The sequence below is a fragment of the Orcinus orca genome, chromosome 2 (genome assembly GCF_937001465.1).
Source record: "Orcinus orca chromosome 2, mOrcOrc1.1, whole genome shotgun sequence".
NCBI classification, from domain to species: domain Eukaryota; kingdom Metazoa; phylum Chordata; class Mammalia; order Artiodactyla; family Delphinidae; genus Orcinus; species Orcinus orca.
The window spans coordinates 92,405,234-92,418,536 of NC_064560.1; the positions used below are offsets into that span (position 1 = coordinate 92,405,234).

The following is a 13,303-nucleotide window of genomic DNA, read 5'->3' on the forward strand; positions in this document are numbered from 1 at the left end:
CTATGTCATAATATTTAGTCCACAATTCTTACTAAATGTCCAAGATATAAAACAAATGCATAGCCTCTGGTTCATAGTCTCGACTGTAGTCCAACTAGCAAACCAACAATTGCAATACAGGGTGATGAGTCCCAACAGAGGGGAGTGCGGGGTACTGTCGTGGCACAAAGGAAGAGGTTTTGCTAGAGGGCTTGAACTGTACGCTGAAAGCCAAGAGGAGCTCACTACAAGATTTTAAATGAGAAAGATCTCCCTGACCTCCTGATGTGGAGGCTATAAACTTGGAGGCCAGGAAAATAGCTGTGAATAACTTGTAGTACTTCAAAAAAGTGATGATGGTGAACAAAAGCAGTAGGGATGGAGGGAGAACAAGGGCACATGGTGACTGACTAGATGGGACAGGGGTGGGTGGCAGTGTAAAAGAGAACCAAGTGACAGTCTTAGACTTGGAACTCTTAACTCATAGACAGAATTCAGGAGACTGTCAGGTTGTGGGGAACAGATGAATTCAGTTTCACAGACGTTGAGTTTGAGGTCTCATTTGGAAATTTCCAGTAGGCAGGTAGCTACAAAGGCAGTGTGAGGGATACAGGTGGAGAGAAAGACTAACACCTATGAAATAATTAGGAAATGCAAAAGGTCTAAATAAAGTTGTATCAACAAGGGACTGGTTAAATAAACATAAAATAGCCATATAATGAAATATTATATAGCTGTTAAAAACAATGAGACGTATAGGCTCTCATACTGAAAGCTATCCAAGACATTGTTTAAGAAAAAAAAGAAAGAAAAAGCTAGTGATCTTTCTATAATGTTGAAAAACCTGACTAGCATTACCACTTTTGTAAGCAGGAAATAAAAGCAATGAAGACAAATAATGAAAAAGTATGTCATTTAGAAAAGAAGGGAATAGATTACAACAGTTATCAAAGTGTCAGGCCCGCAGCATCTGTTTCACCTGAAACTGGTTACAAAAGGGAAATTCTTTAGCCCCACCCCAGACCTACTAAATGAGAAACCCTGGAAGGGGGCCCAGCAATGTTTTAGCAACCTGCCAGGTGACAGTGCTTCATGCTCAAATTTGAGAACTACTGGATTCGATTTTTATGTTGGATACAGAACTGGATGGAATCCCCTTTAGTACTAGTGTTCACTATACGAATAAAACGAAGTATTAAGAGCACTGTGAAACAAAGGTGCTTTAAAGAGCCGACACACCATAACGTTATCATTATAACTGTTGCTCATATAACTATCTTGAATAGACTATAACAACACGTTTCACGCCAGCCAGGCTTTAAACAGGTGAAGGATGTCAACATCTAGTTTTCTCTATCCTGGTAGGTGCCCCTAACATATCACAAGTTGTGTGCATTGTAAGAGTGAATAATGTGCCTCTTGGAAAACTTGGCACCTTCCACCTCGGGTAACAATGTACACGTTTTCTCCTAAACGAGACTACAAGCAGCAGGGCCTACAGCGCCAACCCCACACTGGAGCAGGTAACCGGCCTCTCCCCAGCTCCCGGGAAAGCGGACTTCGTCTACAACATTCGCGCCGCTGGAAACTGGCAAGGCGCTAATCCCCAAGGCTGTGGAAAGAGGGATACCCCGAGGGAGAAGTGCTGTCCTCACAGCCAAGACAAAAGCAGAGGCTACTACTCACTGAAGGAGATGAGCGTAAAACTCCTCAGCAGCTCGGTTGGTTCGCGCCCACATCCCGCCCCAGTTTGACTGCAGATCCGAAACCGCCAAACTGAAATGCGCGCCAGACGCTGACTTCCGGGGTTATGACCCCCCCCGCCGGGACTACTTTTACCACCACCACCCCCTCAACAGGTCCCGTTTGTCCACAAGGTTAAACTTTTATAGCATACAGCTGTTTTTCCTGTCCCAATAGTTTTCCATTCCCGTAAGAAAAAGTTAAAATAAGTTGTAACGGTTGAGGGGGGAAAAAAAAAAAAAAAAAGACACTCGTCTCGCGAGAGTTGGCCTCGCCCCCATATGGATTACTCCGCGAAAAGGAGTCCCTTGTTTCTAAGTGCTCTTTTTGGAAGTCAATAGATACCGTAATTTGACATATATGAAGAAATAATACGCTATTTTTATTTTTGTAGCGTGGTAGAGATATATTTTGTGTCCCTGTATTGGTTTTGAGACGGGGCAGGGTGGGGGACGAGTTGAAGGTTACATACAGAGTGGGAGTGCTAAGCACTTCCTTTTCCTGTGGGAGCCGCAGGGTTGAGAGGAGCGTGGCCTTCTCCTCTCCCCGCCATGGTGAGTGAAAGTTCTCTCTGTTGGACTTTTCTCTGCTCTTGGGGCCTGGCAGGAATGGGCTTGGAGGTTCAGGGCATAAAACCTTCATGAGGGGAAGCGAGGAGAAGGAGATGGGGACCAAAGGGCTGGGATCTGTGGCTGGGATCTGGGAAGTGAGGCTCTCCGGCAGCCATCTTAGAAGCAACGTGTGCGAGCCGGCGCAGGGCGCGTTTGGAAGCGACACAGGAGGACCCCCAGATCGTTCTCGGGCGCAGAAGGACCTTTGGAATTCTGGCTTCCCTTGGATCTTGAAAGAATGGGTTCTACTGAAGACTTGGAAATTTGCAGGGCCTAAGACTGAGTCTGGGTGGGAGTCAGTTTGGGGTCTTGTATCTCCGTGCCCGGCTTAGTAAGGAATACTTCGTCTTTTGAGAGATTTCGTTAAAGAAAAAACTTGTATTTCCACTTTTTTCCTGAATTATTGTGTGTTCATCTTAAGAATTGCCTCTGAAAGCATTCTGGTCCTCTTGCTTTAAAATTTAATTGTTGTGTATGTACTGCATAAATAACGTCTGTATATGTTCTTTGGGGAGTTGAGTGAACAAAATAGGGAAAAAGCACTATTCTTATGAAGCTTCGATCGTAATTGAGCTGGTCAAAATGCATCGTAATGTTCGATGGTAGTAAGTGCTGTAGACATAGGAAGTTGGAGAGAAAGCAGTAATTGGGCTTTATAAACAGTGATCAGAGAAACCTGAAAGAGGTGAGGAAGGGTATCTTTAGGTAGGAGACTGGTTACATCTGAGGCAGCTCAGGGATGGCCGTGAGTGTAGGCCTGAGCATCTGGAAGAGTATGGAAAGCGAGGTTGAGCAGGTTGTGTACATCCTGCTTGGGATGTTTTCCTTTGAGGTGGTAAGTGTTTGGAGAAGATTGAGCAAGAAGTAACAGGGCTGTTGTTTTTACTAGTAATTTTTGGAACCTGTGTTTGGAATGGGATGAAGGGGGCAAGGATGGATGTTTGGAGGAGTGGAGCCCTGGTAGATTTGCTGACATTTGGGATGAAAGGGTTTGGATGATGGCATTAAATTGCATTTTCAAACCTTACAGTATGGTTTTGATTATTTTGCTTTCTAAGGCCTCATTTAAAAGTTTAATTATAAAGCGTTCTCTTTGAAAATGATGAAAATTCTGTGGCAGAACTTGAGAATCATGTGTCCTTCGAGTATTTACTGATGTTAATAGACCTGATGGTGTGTTGGTAACTTAGCCTTTGTTTTTGGTTTAAGTGTTATCTACCTCATCAAACTCTAGTCTCTTCTGGAACTGAACCGTTAATGCTTTTGTTGGCACGTGAGAAGAGTGCCTCTGGCATTGCTTGTCAATATAAATATTTTTTTTCTTTTCCCAGGCGTGTGCTCGTCCACTGATATCAGTGTACTCTGAAAAGGGGGAGTCATCTGGCAAAAATGTCACTTTGCCTGCTGTGTTCAAGGCTCCCATTCGACCAGATATTGTGAACTTTGTTCACACCAACTTGCGCAAAAACAACAGACAGCCCTATGCTGTCAGTGAATTAGCAGGTATGGATTTAGATCTTTCCTGGGTTGACTTTTTAAGAGGTACTTAACAGCAGTGATGAAATTTCACTCCATTGGTCCGTGTTTCTGAACCACATGATTTTCCTGGATGTTCTGATGCTGTTTGCTACCGTGCATGTAGTCAGAATGGTGTGGTTGGGTAGCTAAAACTTGGGTTTCTTCACAATTTCAGGTCATCAAACCAGTGCTGAGTCTTGGGGTACTGGCAGAGCTGTGGCTCGAATTCCCAGGGTTCGAGGTGGCGGCACTCACCGTTCTGGCCAGGGTGCTTTTGGAAATGTATCCTTCGTTTAACCACCTAGACTAGTCAGCTGTGGCATTTAAAAGGCTGGACCTGTCTTTTTCTTGTTAGTAGTTGCAAAATAATTTATGCTGAAGATGCTAGTGTCCAGATTAAACATTTCTCTAGACAGATTTGAAATCTGGAAGATTTTTCCGTCATAATTTTTAAAGCCAACAGGTTTGACAGTAGGAGGTTTTGCTTGCAGTGATGTCGTAATTTGCGCCTTACTCTGTTCTCAGCGACAGTTGCCTGCTGTCAGTAAGCTGGTTCAGAAGGGTGACGAAAATTCTTACTGAGCAAGGCATAACCTGTTTTTAATTCCTAAAATTTGAGAAATGTGATTCTTAACTGGGAAAACAGATGTGTCGTGGGGGCCGCATGTTTGCACCAACCAAGACCTGGCGACGTTGGCACCGCAGAGTGAATACAACGCAGAAGCGATATGCCATCTGCTCTGCGTTGGCTGCCTCGGCTTTACCAGCGCTGGTCATGTCTAAAGGTTTGTGGTGATATTTTATATTCTAGGAGTCGTATAAAATACCCCTTTTTTTCTCTACCTGACCCTTTTCATTGGTGGTAACAGCCTGTGTACATTCACCTCATCCTAGAGTGTCTGGCTAAATTTCCGTCTGCTAAATACTAGTTATGATCATTTCAGTCTTAATCATCAGTGAATACTATGTATCCAGCTCAGTCATCAGTGAATACTATGTAACTGGGAGAACTAATTCAAATAAAGTGATGTCGTATATTGTTAGAAAACTTTTCCGTCTTGTCATGTTGCTTCCTCTTTTTATTTAACTGTCAAAATGATGAGATTCCACTTCATTGGTCCGTGTTTCTGAAACACATGATATTTGTGGAAATTCTGATTTGGCAAATTGTATACACCATTTTTATTTTGTGGGTTCGATTCAGTTTTTCAAAGGGTGCAGGGTAACCAGGTCACTGTTAATTGGCTTTGTCAGGTCATCGTATAGAGGAAGTTCCTGAACTTCCTTTGGTGGTTGAAGATAAAGTTGAAGGCTACAAGAAGACCAAGGAGGCTGTTTTGCTCCTGAAGAAACTTAAGGCTTGGAATGATATCAAAAAGGTAGATTTTGTGGTCCTTCACACAAATTTGTTGCCAGATTTTAAAATTTCAAAAGATTACTGAAGGGGACAGTATAACTAAACCGCAGTGGATGTGAGAGCAAGGACTCTGGAACCAAATTACTTGAGTTTGAAACCTGAAATCATTGCTGTGTTAAATTTAGGCAAGTCATTTTTTGCCTCTAGTTTGATCATCTGTAAAATGAAGTTTTTTAAACTATGAAGATCTATTGCAGGGATCATATCTCAATCAAAATACCAAACCTCACTTTGTTAGGTCTACGCCTCGCAGCGAATGAGAGCTGGCAAAGGCAAAATGAGAAACCGTCGCCGTATCCAGCGCAGGGGACCCTGCATCATTTATAATGAGGACAACGGTATCATCAAGGCCTTCAGAAACATCCCTGGTAAATCTTGTACTGCTTACATGTTTTAATTACCCATGCTATGCAAGCTTACTCAGCTTTTATTATGATGAGATTCCACTTTATGGTCTGTGTTTCTGAAACTTCATGATTTTGTGGAAGTTCTGATTCTTGGCTGAATGAGTGAGCCATTGATGGTTGAAATTCATGATTAAAATACTTCTTGGGTGCTATAAAGATGATTTGTGTTTCTTCTGTTGAAATACAGCCTCCCTAATTCTTGTTTTCCCTTTAAAAGGAATTACTCTGCTTAATGTAAGCAAACTGAACATTTTGAAACTTGCTCCTGGTGGGCACGTGGGACGTTTCTGCATTTGGACTGAAAGTGCTTTCCGCAAGTTAGATGAGCTGTATGGCACTTGGCGTAAATCTGCCTCCCTCAAGAGTAACTACAAGTGAGTGTAATTCATATATTGAACATGGTGTTTATGCTGTGGATAGTGTTCAAAATTGGTTTGCATATTTTCTAAATAACGGATTGTGTTGCCATTTCCTCCTTGTAAACAGATGCAATATGTGGAAATGGTGAGATTCTGAGAAGTGATAGTATAGTGGAAATTCTGATTGTATTCTGTAGAGCTTAAATGATTAAAAGTAATCTTTTGTTGAGGTTCATGTTCTTTAGTCAGTTACATGAGAAATAGGAGTTGAGCCTCTATAGTCAGTGTTTTCTGTTTTCATTTAGCCTCCCCATGCATAAGATGCTCAATACAGACCTTAGCAGAATCTTGAAAAGCCCAGAGATCCAAAGAGCCCTCCGAGCACCACGGTAAAGTTGTGATATTCACTGTAATTCTTGCCTAGCCTCACACTATTGGGTATTTCAGAAATATGGGTAATGTAAATAAACTATAAATATAGTCTCTACCTTTTTATAGCAAGAAGATTCATCGCAGAGTCTTGAAGAAGAATCCACTGAAAAACCTGAGAATCATGTTGAAGCTAAACCCATATGCAAAGACCATGCGCCGGAACACCATTCTTCGCCAGGCCAGGAACGTAAGCAATAATTTGGGTTTTGCTGATACATGTTGAGTTTTTAGAAAGATTTGATTCTTAGATTTTCTTCCTAATTTGTTGCAGCACAAAATCCGGATGGATAGGGTAGCAGCAGCACTAGAAGCCAAATCAGATGAGAAGGGGATTCCAGGCAAGAAGCCTGTGATGGGAAAGAAGGGAAAGGAGGCCGTTTGCGTTAAGAAGCTGAAGAAGCCGAAGAAGCCAAAGAAGCCTTTGGTGGGAAAAAAGGCTGCAGTGACCAAGAAACCAGCAGCTAAAAAGAAGCCTGCTAAAAAGAAGCCTGCAGAAAAGAAGCCCGCAGAAAAGAAGCCCACAGAAAAGAAACCCACCACAGAGGAAAAGAAGGCTGCTGCATAAACTTAAATTTGTTTATTTGGTGAAGGTCAAATCATTTTGGACAGCTAATTTTGAATAAAGACCTTATGATCAAAGAGGCAGTGAGAAACATGACTTGGATGTGTTGTGTGAATCTTGGTTAGAATTTTTTTTACTGACACTTTGTTCTTCATAATTCAAGCCTTTTAAGTCTGGTATAAAATGGAGCCTTGGATTTAGTATAAAATCCATGAAGTTGAATGAGAAGTGGGATGTTCCATAAATCCAGATATAAAATCCACTTTGTAAGTAACAATGTTTTGAGAAACAGATGGTTAAAAGACTTATCCCAGAAATACACAAACTCTTTAGCTCCCCTCTCCCATAAAAAAAACACCTTGGAAAATGGGTGAAGTTCGGTAAAGATATGACGTTTTCAGTAACCACAAGAGGGCAGAATCAATACATTTTTTAAAGTATAGCAGTAAGAAACTGACGCTTCCTTCAGAGGTGTTATAACCTGGTGTTAGAATACAGTTGATGGAGGGAATGCTTGCCACCTTTTTGATATTTGGACCCTTGGTATGAAAAGTGCTAGGAGCTTTTTTCACAACCACTTGTGCGTTTTTAGTAGGCATGAATATGTTGACCGAGCATGCTAGTGCAGAGAATGTACCCAAACGTTCGTCCTTCCCTACTTTGTCATGTCAGGGTCTTGTTTTGCATCTGGCTTTGTTCCCGTTGGCAGTCTATCCTTGCATTCATAGATCAAGAAATCCCAGTTCCTTAGCATGCAAAAAACACCGTCCAATTTGTTGAAACACCGCTCTCTTCCGCGCTTTAATTTGCGCAGGCCTCCTGGGAAACCCCTTTCATGTGACTGGGAATCCTCGCCTGCCTGCACCTTCAACACAGGGCTCCTGTACCATGCACATACGCTGGCAATAGTCCCTGCCTTCAAACGCGTCTGCAGGTTTGCGGGAGCGAAAGCAGCCGCCTGACGCAACACCAGTGGAAGGGTGCTAACGGTGCTGTTCAGCTGAAGCACCTGACGTGCTATCTGACCATTTTTATCTCTAGGTCCTTTACAGCTCCAACGCATTTTGCCTTAGGAATCCTCATCATTGGAGTCTAGGTTTTTGGTTTAAAACCCCCACTTCGTCCGTGGGCCGAGCTCGTCCGCGGAGGATCGGCTACTCCAGCCGCCAGCAGGAAGCGGCCGCCCCGCCCCAAAGTGCCGCCAGCCCCGCCCGACCCGCTCTTCCGTTTCCGGTAGCGCGGCGCGGAGGTGGCGTCATCTGCGAGTGGCCGGCCGGCCGCCAGCGCGAAGACGTGCGATGTTGAGCCGGCTTCAGGAGCTGCGCAAGGAGGAGGAGACGCTGCTCCGGTTGAAAGCGGCCCTGCACGACCAGCTGAACCGGCTCAAGGTGACCCTGCGCCCCCCACTCCGCTCCTCCCTTCCGTTTCCTCGGCGCCCCGGGCCGCCCGGCTCTCCGCGGAGCCCAGGCGTCTGCGGCGCCCGCCTGCTGCCGCCGGTTAGCCCTTACTCACCCGGTCTTCGCGGCTGGACCTGGTGGCTTACCGGCGCCTGGGGGGCTGGATTTGAGATTGTGGGTCCACCCCTCTAAGAATCTTGATCACGCAGGTCTGGGCTGAGACTCAGCCATCAGTTTGGCTAGTACACCCTCCCCCACACCGGACCCCTGCAGCCCGGAAACGCGGACGGCCGCACCACGCGCTGAGGAAGGGAGACCTCCCGCAGGCTCGCCTAGGCTGCCCCTGCCCCCCATCGGCCTCCCCTCCCGAGCCCCTATTCTCTTTACTACCTAGTATGGTCGCTCGATACAGCTCTAGTCTCGCAAAGCCGACCGGCTGGCGGATGCGCCCACTCTGCGAAGGAAAACGGTGAGGCCCTGCGAGAAGAGACCAGCCACAAAGTAGTTCCCGGTAGCTCTTATCCCCGGAGCTCTTACCGACTCCACGGCCTTGACGAGGAGTTGAGATTGACACCCATCAGCGGCAGTTCCCAGGCCTCTGCGGAAGTCACCCCTTTCAGCCTCAGTGACACGCTCCTGCTAATTCCTGTTCGGCACTTCCAGGCTCTCTAAATCCAAGTGAGATGAGGGTTATGAAGGCTGTTTGTAAACTGAGAAGTATTGTCCACCTGCGACCTATGAAAACAGTGCGCTTTCCCTTAGGGTACATGTAATGGCCTGCACTTCTTTATGTTCTCACATCACCGCAGTGCCTGTACCAGTGCCTAACGTGAGCGTGCTGACGATGGCCGCGGCCAGAGCCTAGATTGCTTTGTGCTCCGGGGAACGCTCCCATTTTCCAGTCTTCCTGCCTTCGATTTCTCATTACGGGGTAGACAAGCTTCGGGGGAAGAAGACACCTGGCTTTATTTAGCGCATGCTTGTGTTTTCTCCCCTGGGCTGGTAGGTCTTGGGGAGTGGAAGCCTCGGCTCAGCTGGACCACCTGTTCACCCTAGGAGAAAGGGGCTGGAAGCTTTCTGTGCTGTTTCCTTAAGAGGTGGGGAAAGCTCGAGGAGCCCACCCTTCTCTCTGGAGCTTCACAGAGCTTACACTGTTTTCACTTCCTTTCATGATGCCCACAGCTTACAGCGTGCTCAGTACATCTCACCTACATCAGTAGCCCAATGACATAGTAAGGAAAGTGTCCTTGACTCTTCTTTTCCAGGTTGAAGAACTGGCCCTCCAGTCAATGATTAGTTCTGGGAGAGAAGATGAGATGCTGTCTTCTCAACCTCTGCCTGAACAGTCACATGATGTAAGCTTAATCAAGTGTGGGCCTGGGGAGTCCATTCTGCTCTTATGCTGCTTAGCCATCAAAAATTGTAAATTACATTATCAAGCCCAAAGGACTCTGGGAAGTGGTGTTAAGAACTTTCCAGTTTAATAAACTGGATTGTCTGTATTACTGTTTTAAACAGGGAACATCTACCAGCTAGCTACACTGTGGTTGACTGTACTTCTATATTGCCTCGACCTTCCTATTCATCCACTTTCTCTAGTCACTCCAGTGAACCGGGGAGAGTGTGAAGATCTTTGCAGGAAGATGTCAAAACTCTTGCTGTTCTGTGAATAAGCAAGCTTGGGATTTAAAAATAGAGTGTAGCTTCAGCTACAAAGCCTAGTGCTAAAAAATGAGTTCTTGCCCTCATCATATCCTTCTCTCACCAAATGCCCTCAGGAAAATCATCTTCTAAATATACCATATTTGAACAGTTCTCCCAGTTGTGTGTTAAGCATGTACAACTATTGGAAAGCAGCACATCTAAGCCAGCATAATTCTTATGTAAAAACCATGTTTGTATATCAGGTAATATTCTATCAAATCTAGGGCATTTACTCTGCTCCCATTTTGGCAATGGGGGTTGGGGGGTCAGGGTAGAATTTGGAGAAATAGGAAACTGGCTACAGTTCTTAGTGATAAATATTGCGGATGAATACGCAATTGAGATTTTATTTGAAAACACTAATTTGTTTTGAGGCCAGTGTTCTTCTTACTAATCCATAATGTGTCCTTGACTAAAGCAGATGTTGGTGCATGTAGACAATGAAGCATCAATCAACCAGACCACACTGGAGTTGAGCACAAGGAGCCATGTGCCAGAAGAGGAGGAGGAGGAGGAGGAGGAAGAATCAGATTCCTGAAGGGGAGAAGAGCCAGGGTTAGTCACAGGAGTTAAGTTCTAAGCCGCAGGAACTTTCTCTCTTCAAAGAATTCTTGCCATGGGCCCTGTAGCCTCCTTTGAAAGGAAGCAAGAACTTTAGGAGGATGTGTAGTTGTAGAAATGGTTCCATCAATAACTCAAGTTTCAGAGTGCTTTAACCAAAATTAGTGACATACAGAAAAGCTGAGATGCAGTGTTTCAATATTGAGCAATATGGGTGGTGCTGTGTTTATATTCTGGTCAGATTCAGTAATTGTGTTCAAAACCAAAAACTTCCTCTGAAATGTTACTGAGAAGGTCTGGCATTTGCAAAAAGGGCAGAGTTTAAATACAAGCCAGCCTTTACAATCAACAAGGCCTCTTTTAAGAAAACCAATTATAAACACTGTTTGCATGCCATTGAACCCTTGTGAGCAGAGCAAGGCCACAGTGTGGGAGAGAAAGATGACAAAGAGGAGGACAGAGGGCCACTTGAGAGCACAAGCTGTTGCCACCTCTCAGTGACATCGTAAAACGGCCTACTAACATGCTTTGTATGGCTGTTACCACATCTAGGTTGAGACATCACTATGGTAAAATGTGCTTAGAAATAAAGACAAATAGTCGTCATGCAGCTTGCTGCTTTCCAGACAGAAACAGAAAAGGGTCAGCTCCTCTGGGGCAAACAATATAGTAGGATGGTTGAAAACCCATTTCTGGACTTAGGAAATGTGCCATTGAAGGATCACTAGGCTTGGGAGGTTGGATTTTGTAATAAAGAGATGACAGTTACAGAGTGAGAGTTGTTAAACTTCGTATTTGAAGTTGAGACTCATTTCTGCATACTGTCCCTTTTCCACTGAATGTATAGACAAGTAGTTGCTTAATTTTATGAAAGTAATTGGCCCTGCCCAGAAAAGCCAAACAAAACACAAAAAACCTCCTCAAGCACAGCTCCTTACAAAACTGTTCCAGAAGAGAGCACAGACATATTTGTTAATATTTCATTAAAGTTATTTTGAGCTACTCTTACAGGAAGTAGCGAGAAGTTTAAATGAGCATGTTTCTTGGAAAACACAGTGTGAAAATTATTTTGCAACAAAAAGCATCACAGTACACATTTTGGGGTCTAACTTAAAACATGAGCATGGGTTTTTAAGAGCTAGAAAAGTTGGGTATGAATTCTAGCTTGACCACCAACTGGTTGCTTGCTTTTCACCTTTGCAGCTCACTTTGCCATCTATAAAATGAGAGTACTCGTATCTGCTCTAGCAGTTTTACAGGTCCTTGTGAGACACTCACAAGGCATCCTTTAAAAATCCAACTATTGGCAATTTCCTGGTGGTCCAGTGGTTAGGACTCCGCGCTTTCACTGCCAAGGGCCCGGGTTCAATCCCTGGTGGGGGAACTAAGATCCTGCAAACCTTGCGGCGGCTGGGGAAAAAAATCTGACTATTATTGGCATCTCAGTAAGGAAGTTTGAGTAAGGAATTTGGCCTGAGGAACTCAAAAAACACAGCAAGAGTGATGTAGGGAACATCATTCTTGAGAATTAGATCATTCTTGGTGAAAAGTACTAGGAAGAAATCTTTTTGACTCTCAAAATGAAATACCTTTGGATGTGAATAGAGGATTTAAAACACCCCTCAAAAGAAATTGACCTTGGAAGTGTTCAGATCCAGGTTTTAGACACCAGGTTACCCCATTCATTAGTTGGCACACTTTGAGACATTCTCAGTGGTGGTGACATCCTCTCTGTTAGGAAAAGACCCTGGGTGTGAGTAGGGTGTGGGTCTTAAACCTCGTCTGAATGTTTGTGTATTGAAAACATGTAAGTTAGGCTGTTGACCTAGAACGGATGTTAGCCTCGCAGTGAGAAAAAATAAATGACTGGCTGAGGCAGCTGTGTATATATAGCACTGACCAGTTTTTAAAATCCTGGTTGTATCTTAGGCTCTGGTAGATCTAGAGTGGAACTACCTACTCGGGAGATTTACCTAAGTTCTGTTTTTTAATTTGAAAACGAAATAGGCCTTTTATTGTTAAATATATATTTATTTTGGTTTTCTGTCACCTGCTCTCGAAGAAAATGAGGGAAGGCAGCCTCACATATAACCTAAATCTCAGAAGTTACTGTTCAAAGAAAGAAGGGTAGCCAATTGGGACACAGCTTCATTTTCTGTGGCTTCACTGCCACCGCCCCACAGTCAGGACAAACCCAGGGCCAGGCACTTGTTTCCTCTCCAGGAAAGTGTCTCGGGTGTAACTGGAGAGAGAAGGGAAGCCATTGCTCAGTGGAGCATAGCAGCATGGCACAGTCCCGGGTGGAGGCTCCAGTGCCAGTCAGGCACCGGCCGCCCCCCAATCCTACCCCCACCTACTGTTTTTCCCTTGTATAAAAAGACGGAAGGAATCAGTGGCATCTTTTCACAGGTCCACAGGAAAAGTGGTTGAAAGATAAGGGTGCTTGCTGAGAAGAACTGGACAAAGTCCAAAGATTAGAATTACAGGAAGCCGCATTAGTCCAAAGCACTGAACTTGTCCTCAGTGTGGTATTTCCGCCTTCCAGCCTCCTTCCTGTCGTTGCCTTTTCCCTCTCAGTAATGTGTGGCTGCTAAATGCCTTGATTTCTTATGC

The 13,303-nt window shown here is 44.5% G+C and overlaps 3 protein-coding genes and 4 non-coding genes across 15 annotated transcripts in view; 6 read left to right on the plus strand and 1 right to left on the minus strand.

The window, feature by feature from the left end:
• The window catches only part of ZWILCH (zwilch kinetochore protein), a 40,447-nt gene extending 38,503 nt beyond the window's left edge, over positions 1-1,944 (minus strand). For 3 of the 5 annotated variants that reach the window (XM_033439916.2, XM_049705907.1, XM_033439915.2), the window contains exon 1: positions 1,666-1,944. In XM_033439916.2, coding sequence (XP_033295807.1) covers positions 1,666-1,718 — 53 coding nt within the window. In that variant the 5' untranslated portion in view covers positions 1,719-1,944. The remainder of the gene's footprint in view (positions 1-1,665) is intronic. The other 2 variants (XM_033439917.2, XM_049705908.1) reach the window with 2 other exon arrangements.
• A 202-nt stretch (positions 1,945-2,146) lies between these two features.
• On the plus strand, positions 2,147-7,124 carry RPL4 (ribosomal protein L4). The gene is made up of 10 exons (XM_012535361.3): positions 2,147-2,276; positions 3,665-3,836; positions 4,027-4,133; positions 4,498-4,636; positions 5,106-5,230; positions 5,507-5,636; positions 5,893-6,049; positions 6,340-6,423; positions 6,533-6,653; positions 6,738-7,124. The coding sequence occupies exons 1-10, from the start codon at positions 2,274-2,276 to the stop codon at positions 7,029-7,031; spliced, it is 1,332 nt and encodes a 443-aa protein (XP_012390815.2). The 5' UTR covers positions 2,147-2,273; the 3' UTR covers positions 7,032-7,124.
• Positions 3,885-3,955, plus strand: LOC117203848 (small nucleolar RNA SNORD18). Its single transcript, XR_004486795.1, has one exon. It is a non-coding gene; the product is annotated as a small nucleolar RNA SNORD18 (small nucleolar RNA).
• LOC117203850 (small nucleolar RNA SNORD16) lies at positions 4,338-4,436 on the plus strand. The gene has a single exon (XR_004486797.1). It is a non-coding gene; the product is annotated as a small nucleolar RNA SNORD16 (small nucleolar RNA).
• Positions 4,942-5,013, plus strand: LOC117203846 (small nucleolar RNA SNORD18). Its single transcript, XR_004486793.1, has one exon. It is a non-coding gene; the product is annotated as a small nucleolar RNA SNORD18 (small nucleolar RNA).
• Positions 5,696-5,766, plus strand: LOC117203847 (small nucleolar RNA SNORD18). Its single transcript, XR_004486794.1, has one exon. It is a non-coding gene; the product is annotated as a small nucleolar RNA SNORD18 (small nucleolar RNA).
• Positions 7,125-7,268: 144 nt separating the features above from the next.
• Positions 7,269-11,721, plus strand: SNAPC5 (small nuclear RNA activating complex polypeptide 5). Of its 5 annotated transcripts, XR_007475505.1 has the most exons (4): positions 7,269-8,416; positions 8,635-8,894; positions 9,691-9,780; positions 10,548-10,564. XR_007475505.1 is itself a non-coding variant. In XM_012535386.3 (3 exons), the coding sequence occupies exons 1-3, from the start codon at positions 8,327-8,329 to the stop codon at positions 10,665-10,667; spliced, it is 300 nt and encodes a 99-aa protein (XP_012390840.1). In that variant the 5' UTR covers positions 7,269-8,326; the 3' UTR covers positions 10,668-11,721. The 5 variants fall into 5 exon arrangements, 4 of the variants coding, with proteins under 4 accessions (XP_012390840.1, XP_004276267.1, XP_033295813.1 ...); XM_012535386.3 differs by lacking the exon at positions 8,635-8,894 and having other exon boundaries at positions 10,548-11,721; XM_004276219.3 differs by lacking the exon at positions 8,635-8,894 and having other exon boundaries at positions 8,252-8,416; positions 10,551-11,721.
• Positions 11,722-13,303: the final 1,582 nt, after the last annotated feature.

What these genes read in the sequence shown, in the direction of transcription:
- RPL4 (XM_012535361.3), top strand. An exon ending in GCCAGGGTGCTTTTGGAAAT is followed by an intron (nt 4,134 to 4,497) that starts GTATCCTTCGTT and finishes CTGGGAAAACAG; the next exon opens with ATGTGTCGTGGGGGCCGCAT. An exon ending in AGCGCTGGTCATGTCTAAAG is followed by an intron (nt 4,637 to 5,105) that starts GTTTGTGGTGAT and finishes TGGCTTTGTCAG; the next exon opens with GTCATCGTATAGAGGAAGTT.
- SNAPC5 (XM_012535386.3), top strand. Translation starts at nt 8,327, where the DNA reads ATGTTGAGCCGGCTTCAGGAGCTGCGCAAGGAGGAGGAGACGCTGCTC. An exon ending in ACCAGCTGAACCGGCTCAAG is followed by an intron (nt 8,417 to 9,690) that starts GTGACCCTGCGC and finishes CTTCTTTTCCAG; the next exon opens with GTTGAAGAACTGGCCCTCCA. An exon ending in TGCCTGAACAGTCACATGAT is followed by an intron (nt 9,781 to 10,547) that starts GTAAGCTTAATC and finishes CCTTGACTAAAG; the next exon opens with CAGATGTTGGTGCATGTAGA.